The sequence below is a fragment of the Heterodontus francisci genome, chromosome 2 (assembly GCF_036365525.1).
Source record: "Heterodontus francisci isolate sHetFra1 chromosome 2, sHetFra1.hap1, whole genome shotgun sequence".
Lineage (NCBI taxonomy): Eukaryota > Metazoa > Chordata > Chondrichthyes > Heterodontiformes > Heterodontidae > Heterodontus > Heterodontus francisci.
In genome coordinates, this window is record NC_090372.1 from 74916012 (window position 1) to 74926774 (window position 10763).

The window sequence follows — 10763 nt, forward strand, 5'->3', positions numbered from 1 at the left end:
GATACTGAAGTTCGGGGTGGGGGGGGCAATTTTGGAATTTCAAAAAGTGTATTTTTGGGAGGGTAGGTCTATTTATGTGTTGAGGACTCAGTGAGGGATGGCAGCGGGGATTCAATGTTGAATTAAACATTTATTAATTGTTTTAATCACACTGGCACCTTTAAGTATGTTAATATATCCTGAAGGGCTTGAAGCCTTTTAAAAACGGTGCCGGCACCTGCACAGTGGCGCCGGACACCATTGCCAGGGACATGGCGGCTGCATCATTGGGGGTGGCCACTCCACCCCCTCCATTTAAATGAGCCTCTGCACATAATAAAATTCAGCCCAACATCATCCTCCAACACCTCTCCACCATTGTTCAACCGTGTAGAACAGCTTTCGCTTGGTTCCATTCTTATCTATCTAATAGTAACCAGAGAATCACCTGCAATGGTTTTTCTTCCTGCTCCCACACAGTTCCCTCTGGTGTCCTGCTGGCCCCTTCCTGTTTTTCATCTACATGCCCTTTGGTGACGTCATCTGAAAAAAAGCATTGGTTTCCAAATGTATACTGACGACACCCAACTCTACCTCACCACAACCTCTCTCGACCTTTCCATCTTCTCTAAATGAACAGACTGTTTGGCCGACATCCACTACTGGAAAGCAGAAATTTCCTCCAATTAAACATAGGCTGGAATTTTACGCCCCCTGCCAAAGAACGGGAAGGTGGGGAGGGAGGGCGTAAAATGAAGCGGGAGACTTGGGGGGGGGGGCTCTTCCCAACCCGCTCCAGCCTCTGCCACTACTTTACACAGGTCAGCAGTGGTGAAAAATGTCCCACCTGTCCTAGGCCAATCAAGGCCCTTAAATGGCCACTTAAGAGCCACTTAAGGGCCTCCGCCCACTGCCACGGGGATTTTACCTGTGGCCAGTCAGGCAGCCCAGGCCGAGAGAAGTTGCCTGACAAAAGCAGGCGACTTTCTGACAGCCTGGGGGGGCCCTCATGATCAGGCGCCCTGTGCCCGACGGAGGACTGCCCCCCACTGCCCCAATTACCCCCAGCACCCAACACGCCCCCTGTCCCCGCAATCGACAACCTTGCCTCGCCAGGGCCTGACCGATGACCCCCAGCAAGGCACCAAAAACTTACCTTCCTTCCAGGCTCCCCAACATCATATTTGCGATGGCTGGGGTTGCAGTCCCAGCAGTGGCCCGGGACAGAGAGCTGCCAGCCCTCTGATTGGCTGGCAGCTCCATTTGGCGGGACATCTTGCCTCAAGCAGGTGGAAGTCCCACCTCAGAACAATTAAAGGCTGGGGAACAGCAAAATGCGGATTGGATCCCCCGGCCAGGCGAAGGCGGGTTTGCCACCAACTTTTCAGTTGGTGGACGGCCAAGGGTAAAATTCTGTCCATTATCTTTGGTCCCCAACAGAAACTCTACTCCCTAGCAACCGACTCCATCCCTCTTCCTGGAAACCGTCTGAGGCTGAACCAGACTATTTGTAACCTTGATGTCATATTTGACCCCGAGTTCAGCTTCCAATGAAATGTTTGCACAATCAGTAAGACCACCTATTTCCACCTCCGTAACTTCACCTGACTTCACCTCTGCCTCATCTCATTTGCTGCTGAAACCCACATCCATGCCTTTCCTGCCTCTAGATTTGAATATTTCAATACACTACTGGCTGACCTTTCACATTCTCCCCTCTGTAAACATGAGGTCATCAAAATCTCTGCTGCCTGTGTCCTAACTCACACAAAATCCAATTCAGCTATCATCTCTGTGCTCGCTGACCTACACTGCCTCCTGGTCAAGCAAAGTCTTGATTTTAAAGTACTCATCCTTGTTTTCAAATCCCTCCCTGCTCTCCATCTCTGTAGTCCCCTCCACCACCACAACCCTCCGAGATAACTGCACTCCTCTAATTCTGGTCTCCTGAACATTCTTGATTTTAATCACTGTATCCTGCCTTCAGCTGCCTAGGCCAGGGGTCGGCAACCTGCGGCTCCAAAGCTGCATGCAGCTCATTAAGGACTCATGTGCCGCTCCCGATCTTGATTGATCGAACCAATTTGATGGTAATTAAATTACTAGTTGTGTTTTTTTTAAAGACTTTTATTAACATTGTACTTGCGAGAAAGTATCATTCAATTACAACTTGTTTGTAAAAACCTTTAAAATGTTTTTGAAATGTGTCTCTGTCCTGTTCTTCAAAATTATTGGCATTTGAGTAACAGCATTGCAGCTTTTAAGATACTGCATTTTTGACTAAATTTAAAAAAATCACTCTTATTAAGTTTGCTAATCCCTTGCCTAGGCCCTAAGCTCTGGAATTTCCTCCCTAAACAGCTCTGCCTCTCTACCTTGCTTTCCGCCATTAAGACACTCCTTAAGCCTACATCTGACCAAGCTTTTGGCCATCTGCCTTAACATCTCTCAGTGTCTTTTTGATATATATAATGCCCCTGTTTAGCACCTTGGAATGTTTTCAAGTTGCTTTATGAATACCAGTTGTTGTTTTGAAGTGTAGCCACTATTTTTAAAGTAGGATAATGTGGCTGCTAATTTGCACACAGCAAGCTCCCACAAACAGCAATGAGATAATGGCCAAATGTTCTGTTTCATTCGTGGTGCAGGAGCAACTCCTTGCTCATAGCATTTTGCAGGAATGATTTAAAGTCACATGAGCACTTTATACTCTTGGCTTGAAATTGTATTTTAGTGTTACTCAGTCAACCAAATGCATAGAATAATAGAATTTAATTTTCCCAAAATAATAAACCAGTTTATCATTCGTTGAAACAATAAGAGGGGGAAAGCCTGTTGGTGTTGTGTGGCTCCTTGCTATGATTGACGCTTCTACACTAACCCCTTAGAGGGCGTTCATACGTCAATTGGCCTGCAGTGACCTGTCTTGGAATCGTGTTCTGTTCTTTAATCTCCAACAAATATTGTGACATTTTAACACGTGTTTTCCCCGAATCAATGCATAAGCGATGTACCGATTTAGACAATTTTGATGCATAATAATTTTCACATTCCTATTTCGAGTGCTTCCAGTTGAATTAACTCAGAATAAGTCATTAAAATCACCTATTAAATTAAGTTAATATTCTCATATATAGAAGCTTGCTCTCCCTTCCCATTTCACCTGGATTGACTAGTTCCCAAATGTGATCTAAAGGAGAAGCACCTTTGTGTTAGAAAACACAAATAATGTAAATTATGCGAAAAATCATTTTGCTGAGCATTTTATTTGGTAATACAGGAAGCATTACACTTACGTTATCACAGATATATATAAACTGATAGTTTCGAAAGAACGGTAATAACAGATTTGTGCGAAACATAATTTCGAAACCTTAAACAAAAATTCCGATCGGCCTGAAATATTCAAGTAAACTATTGAAAGCATTAAAGATATGTAAGCTGCAGTAGAAACACTTAGTCAGAAAATTGAGTCATAATTACAAATGAGATAATTAATTTAAATATTTACACACCCAATATATATTACATAGGCTGATTGTAGAGATATATTTTCACAAAATGTGAAAAAGTAAACAACCCTTAAACAAACTTAGTGTTTCGGATGGATTTCATCTTTTTAATCAGCATCGTAATAGTTCCTTCAGCTTCTATGTGTATGAACTATAATAAACAGAGGGAATACATCCGCACTAAGAATTGCATTGATAGCGTTGGTTGTATTAATTCGTCCTCCATGAGTGATATTTTATTATAACATTATATTAGAAGAACCCACTCGAAAAACTATGCAAAAAAAAATCTTAATGGGAAATATGCTGCATAAATATTCCCATCAGTGGGAAAAATATCAGGAAATGTTCATTATTTGCATTCATGATAAAAGTGTTTCGTCGAATATATTAATTTGTATAACAACAACTTGCACTTGCGTTTCCTTTAACGTAGAAAGACGGTCCAACGTGCTTTACAGAGGCGTCAGGAAAACGATAGTAGAACAGGTTAACATTTTGAATGATTCCGCTTACACGAATTGTGTACAACGATTTGATATATAATACATTCGCGTTTCACAGTACAATAGAGTAGCAAAGAAAAGTTAACGATGCTCTTGTCTCCATCTCCCCTGAGATGTTGTAATGTTGTGGACTCTCTCATTTGTGGGAGCTGTTCAATAACGTTTCGCACTTCCTCTCTCCCCATATACTTACGTGTTTACAGCAGCGACAAGCTGAAGCTCCTTTCATCTTCAAGGTGGCAGGCGTTATCTACTTGTAAACCGGTTACAATCAGTTTGTTGGCGTCACCCGGGTACTGCAATGACGATTACAACATAAGAATGACAGATTAGAAAGAGCAGGCAATGGTGATCCTTCCCAGACCCTCAGTGCTTCCGAGAGGAGTGCTCACATCAGAAGGTCAATTACATCTCCCCCTGTGTTCCCTTGAACTGTGTCCTCTTGCTTGTGTTGTTCTGCCGGCTCTGATTTGATCTCAGATCTGTACACAATGGAATCAAGAAAGGAGATGCTGCTGATGATGGAGCGAGGTCAGCTTGGCAATCCTGTTGGCAGGAGGGTGTCGAATTTGTCAGAACCAGCTGGAAGCCCAGTAACCGAGTCCCATGAAAACGTGGTCCACAGGAATTGTTTGAGCCCCGGGTCGGCGGCAGTGACACTGGAAAGCGGAGACGAGGAGACCGATGCCAGAATCGATGTTAGTACTCAGATAAGACCAAGCTCAAGACTCCTTGCGCCGGACAAGTCATCATCGGATGGCCGTTCGGCGAAAAGTAAATCCCTCACTGTCCAAAACAGTCCGGAAACTGAGTCAGATTATTATGATGAGATAGATGTCAGTTGCACTCCAGATTGTGTGCCAGGAAATCAAGATTACCACGGAAACAAAGGTAATGATAAATTTCGATTGCATTAGCGATTTACACTGATCATGCTAAAGTACACTTTACATACTTGAGTAAATTTTAAAGTTTTTCTTAAAGTAAGCTAGTATATGCAGTAATTATTGCTGATTTTATATGTTAAATAAAGGTATAAACTTGCCTTACTCATCTAATTGTGTTCCTGACAAATGTTAAAACGTACATTTTTCGAAGGATAAGTTCAGTTTAAATTGGACAATGAAATTAGACATGTTATCTAATGAGGTGATTTCATTATTTGCCCTTTCACAATTGAAAACCAATTGAATTGACTTTTAATATAATAAAAAAAAGAGCTGTAAAAGGTGTAACCAAGAGGTTAAAAAAAAGATTTGAAGAACAAGAAACTCGTTGCGATTTTATTTGGTTTCTTGATGGATTACGGAAACTCGTTTAAGGACCGTAAAATGATTATTGAATCCCAGGTTCAGAGGAGTTAACACCTTCGAGGCTTCATATTGTCACTTTCGGAGGGTCTTGCCGGCGCCAGCTCGGAAATAGGTGTCTGTAGATGAGCTTCAATAAGAGCCGGTGCATATGAAAGCATTTCAGTCAGCAAGCAGCCGGCATCCACTTTATAGTTACATTCAAGTCAGGGGAGAGAGACAAAAAACAGCAAAGGGGAGTCCATTTCAAATGAGCTCGAGAATTATCTCCACACTTTGTGTAACCAGTTTGTTCTACTATAAATCCAAGTGTAGTTGGGTTGGAAGGCGCCTGTTTCTCCAATAGGCACAACCAAGAAAGGCCAAGCAAGGCACTAAGGGCGTTTCATCATTTCGATTATTCTGCTGTACAGTATATAGGCATGATTGGTATGTAGATCGGCGGTATTTAAGTTACACTTTTAAACTGCGTGTTCAACTTTTGCTTGTCTGCAACTTCCTGAAGAATTCAGAATTTTAGGATAGAAATTAAATGAAATCTATTTAGAAAGTTGTGACAGCTAAAACGAACAAAACAAAATGTGAAATCTTTGTGGAGAGTTTCCTGTCTTTTTCCACTGAACTTACATTGGTTCTTTAAATAGCTTACTTCGGAACACTTTTAGATCTGATTGTCGTTTCAGAGCACTCTTCCGATCCGATGGGCAGTAACAGCGGGGGAGAGCTTCCCAAAGTAACCGGTTCTCAGAGCCTGATGGGCGGCGGTGGAGCCGATCAGATGCGCCGGTACCGAACCGCTTTCACAAGAGAACAGATCGCCAGGTTGGAGAAGGAATTCTACCGGGAAAACTACGTTTCCAGGCCCAGGAGATGCGAGTTAGCAGCGGCTTTAAATTTACCAGAAACCACTATCAAGGTGAACGGAGGCGGGATGGAATGAATGTCTTGGCTAATAGTGATCGTACACAGGTCCACATAAGACAGTAAATGACGAATATGGAGAAACGTAAACGGGCCTGTGGTTAATCATTTTATCAATAGCAAACTAAGCATGACTTTAGAAAATGACCTTCTGTTCGGTACCCCTCATGTAAATATATATTTTATATGCACATTATTGAAAAAACAGGTATAGACACTTGATATGTTAATACTATTAACCATAAATTAATTTACGTAGGACAGATTGTACAAAGAAAGCAACACAACGAAATACAGCGGAACAGACAAAATGCCTTCTTGAAAAGGAATGAATGATTTTTTTAAATCTGAAGTCTGAGTTAGCAAAGCTTGTTAATAGATCTGCATTAAAATCCCGGCCACTGGAATTCTGAAATAAATGGTTTTGCGATAAATATTTACAGTACTTAATCGGTTGCGTGAAATACAATCTATGAAACAATTGTACACAGGTAACCCCTATGAGTATTAAGGGTGATGACAACAGAGTCACATTTTCATATTTGTGAGCATGTTAAAAGAGATTCTTTTTGATCGTTACAAACTTCTGCTATTCTGCGTACTTTTTCAAGAAATAATGTTACTGAAAAACATCTTTGCTCGACCCATCTCCTTTTATTTTAGTCGTGCGCAGTATTTTCTGGCAGAGGGAGGGCAATGGGAATTGCGGCGAACTGCAAAGTGTAATGCAGCAGCTCTCAATGGGTTAACGCCAATGTGTGTAGGGTCACTAGAGGTTTTTCTACACCGAACACGTTTATTTTTCATATACATATAGGTGTATATAATATATATGTACATATATTGCATGCACCCTATGAACCGCTGATAAAAGGTTGGGATTCATTTTCATTTTATTGGCACTGTTCACCGTACTTTTGTTGTATTGATTTGCTTTGAGTTTTGCAGCAAATTTACAAACTGATTTAACAGCTACAAAATAAAATGTCAGTATGCCAAAACAAAAATGGTCTAGTAAAAGCTCGGCCATAAATTTTCAAAGCAGAATGTTCAGTGTGGAAAGATCTCTTAGTGATCATATTGTGCTTACTTCGCTGGCAATAAAGAGCTTTGTTATTTATGAAATAGCATGCTTCACCAGACGAAGATCAAGCACATAATCATGCGCTGGTCCTCCAAACTAATTTATTATTGGAGATACTAAAAAGGTAAATGTTATTCTCCCTAGTGTAATCAGATTGGAAAATATAAATGAAATTTGTGGAGGCGGCAGAAAAGATGTTGCATGTTGTACTTTTCAAGCCAAGTTCGATGCTTACTGCAGTAACATAATGATAATATTTTAAATTCTTTTTTTAAAGGTGTGGTTCCAAAATCGCAGAATGAAGGACAAGCGACAACGTTTGGCTATGACCTGGCCTCATCCCGCGGATCCTACTTTCTATACTTACATGATGAGCCACGCGGCGGCCGCTGGCAACTTGCCCTACCCCTTCCCATCCCATGTACCTCTTCACTACTACCCCCACATGGGCATGTCTGCAGCATCTGCGTCAGCGACCAGTCCCTTCAGCACCCCTTTGAGACCCCTGGACACATTTAGAGTTCTTTCCCACCCTTACCCGCGACCAGAATTGCTGTGTGCATTTAGACACCCTTCCCTATACCCTTCGACCACTAACCATGGAATTGGCAGCGCCGGGAGCAGCCCTTGCTCATGCCTAACGTGCCATAGCAGCCAATCGAACGGGGTGGTACAAAGACCTGCAGGGACAGACTTCACATGTGCGTCAACCTCCAGAACTGACACATTCCTCACCTTCACACCTTCTGTGTTGAGCAAGGCTGCTGCGGTTTCCCTGGACCAGAGGGAAGAAGTTCCTTTAACGAGATAAGACAGCAGTCTACAGCGTGCATAAACATCTACTTCCAAATGTGCACACGTTTCTTTCTTGAAAGGAGGGTTTGAACACTAGCGGAAATGTCGGGTATCTGGATGTCTGGACCTTTCTTCAAAAGCTCCATTATATTCCTGCAGGACAACATCTCACACTTTTACCATATAGAGTGGATTATAATAATTCTCTTTCCTTCGTTCTCTGCCAAATGTGTCCTATGCTGAGGAGACTATTCTAGTCGTGTACGTGTATTGTTGGCGTTTTAATAGTAAATGTGTGATAATATCCTCATCATAGAAACCTGTGTCAAGCGTTAGCAAGCCACAGTGGGATGGGATTTGTGACGGGGAACTGAGCAACTCCACTTCCGAAACATATTTGGAGACTGAAAAATAGATCGACTATGTTTCTTTTTTTCTATAGTAGCTGACGTTTAAAATTCGTTGATTGGTTTGCGTTGATGAACGTGGCCCACTCTCCTGACAGCAGGGAAATCTGTAGTTCTTGAACTACAAGGCGGTATTTAGGTCATTGTATGGAGAGTTCCGTTGGGCGAAATAAGTATCATGTAAAGTAAACAAATCAACTCATTTGTTCACAAGCTTGTCTTCAAGTTCTCAAATCTGAAAGTTGCCACGACTGGTACGCTCTGGAATTGAAAAATAAAGAATTGGAAGCATTACTGTTTCTGTGTTTATTTTATAACAGTCTCTGAATGAGCCAAATTGATTTGCTACAGGTCCCCTTTTGCTTTGCATTTTCAAAAGGGTCCTCTCCACATTGTAAAATGAACAAAATCAGAAAAATGTGAGAATAAACATAGGTTAACGAAAATGTAGTTGTCATGACAACATTTTTCTTCATTTTCCTAATTTAATTTGTAATTTCAGAATAAAATTAATAGAACTTTTCGAAATCAGATGTGGCTTATCGTATTTAAAAAAACAAATTATTTAGGGTTCATTTGGTATTGTATTGTGTTTGATTGAGATTTTATTATTTTAACGATGTCTTTTGCACATAACTTGAAAAGTATTTCATAACTGCTCAAGATGTACCAAAACCCAGGCCCAGCAACTTTCGTTTTTAATGTTAATACTTCATGTAATCTATTTAAATGCTCAGTCGCTGCAATGTTCATGTAATATACCTGATTTCAGGATATTGTCCACACAGTTATTTTTCATATGAATTGTTGATTTAATATAACCGGGCATATACCTGATTCATTTTAATTTAAGACAGATTTAACAAATTGAATGGTTGAATCTGTAATTTACTGATGATTGCCACTGTCATACAGAGATAGTGCGCCTATAAATAAAAAAAAATTCCTTTAAAAAAGGAGCAGTTAATGTTCAATTTATTTTCACAAATTGTCAATATGCATGTACAGTTAGAGATCACAGATGGAAAAAAAAGGAAATGTCAGCCTATTTTCGTAAGACATACAACTTTTTTTTGCTACAAATTAGAAAATGCTTATTTGTATAATTATTACATCTGGATAAATAAGATGTTATTTATAATATTTATGTTACAAATTAAAATGTGCAATTTGAAGCAGCATTGATTTTGATTGTACTGGTGATTGAACAGTGCTCAATTTATTCTTGAACTGTGGTTGTAAAGAAATGCAGCGATTCTGTTAAAAGTCAAACATAATTTAAGCATTTCCAATCACGTAATTTCTGTTTCGTTTTCCATCCCTCCCTCTTTTCCTAGTTGTTTGACATGTAATCAGTAAAACAAATAAACCACTTCGATTAATTACATTCTAGTGTTTCTTTCAGTAACTTTTAACATCGTGTACCAATCGTTTACAGATAATTCGAAACTCGTTCCTCTTTCGCCTGTTTTACTGTTTTCCAGTTTATGTGACGATAAGTGATTGAAAATAAGGTTGTGTTAAACAGAAAAAGACTTCTGGGAAGGACAGAAAGCATTTACGCCACTCAGTGCTTCATTTACTAGGTCAGGCAGACGTCAGTAGAGCAGAAATTATTTTGTAAAGCTATGGGGTTTGATCATGGCGCTGAAATTGTTTTTGACAGGTAAATGGCTCTACTGTTTCTGTATTATAAGCCATGTTTTCTGTGAGTTAACAGCTAATAGGGAAAGCAAAATTAGATGTCTGCAAGTGGTGCTAGAATGCAAAGATCGATGATCCCAGCCTCCTGCCCAATCAGCATTCTTTAATTGACTGTATTTTCTGGGTAATTGAACCACTCTTTGTCTAAATTGAAGTTTCATAAGACGAACAATATATCCTTGCACACGAAACGTATCCAACGCTGATTCAGAATATCCCGATCATCATATGTCATGCCTGGGCCCTGTTTCCACCCGCCAATTGCAGCACAAACAGAAGCCCTGATTGTTTTGCTTTGATTGATTGCCTTATTAACGCGTGTTCTTGTAAGTGTGACCAAGTTGATTACGATGCATATGCTTAGAATAATGTTCCATTTAAGCAAGTGAGTAGAACCGAGGAAGATTTAGATCGCCAGCGAAATGTGAATTCCCAACCCGTGTTTTAAAGATTAGAATCGAAAAAGGAAAGTTTAGGTGACAATAACTGATTTTTAAAAAAAAACCTTATGGGCGCATATGCATCTATAAGGCAGTTGTCTCGAG

General features: G+C 40.4%; 1 protein-coding gene across 2 annotated transcripts; it reads left to right on the top strand.

Moving 5' to 3' along the window:
• The first annotated feature begins 4488 nt into the window (after positions 1 to 4488).
• Positions 4489 to 8123, top strand: evx1 (even-skipped homeobox 1). 2 transcript variants are annotated; one of them, XM_068050708.1, is made up of 3 exons: positions 4489 to 4896; positions 5993 to 6223; positions 7590 to 8123. In XM_068050708.1, exons 1-3 carry the CDS (start codon positions 4489 to 4491, stop codon positions 8121 to 8123), a joined length of 1173 nt encoding a protein of 390 aa, XP_067906809.1. The 2 variants fall into 2 exon arrangements, with proteins under 2 accessions (XP_067906809.1, XP_067906819.1); XM_068050718.1 differs by having other exon boundaries at positions 4489 to 4888; positions 5991 to 6223.
• Positions 8124 to 10763: the final 2640 nt, after the last annotated feature.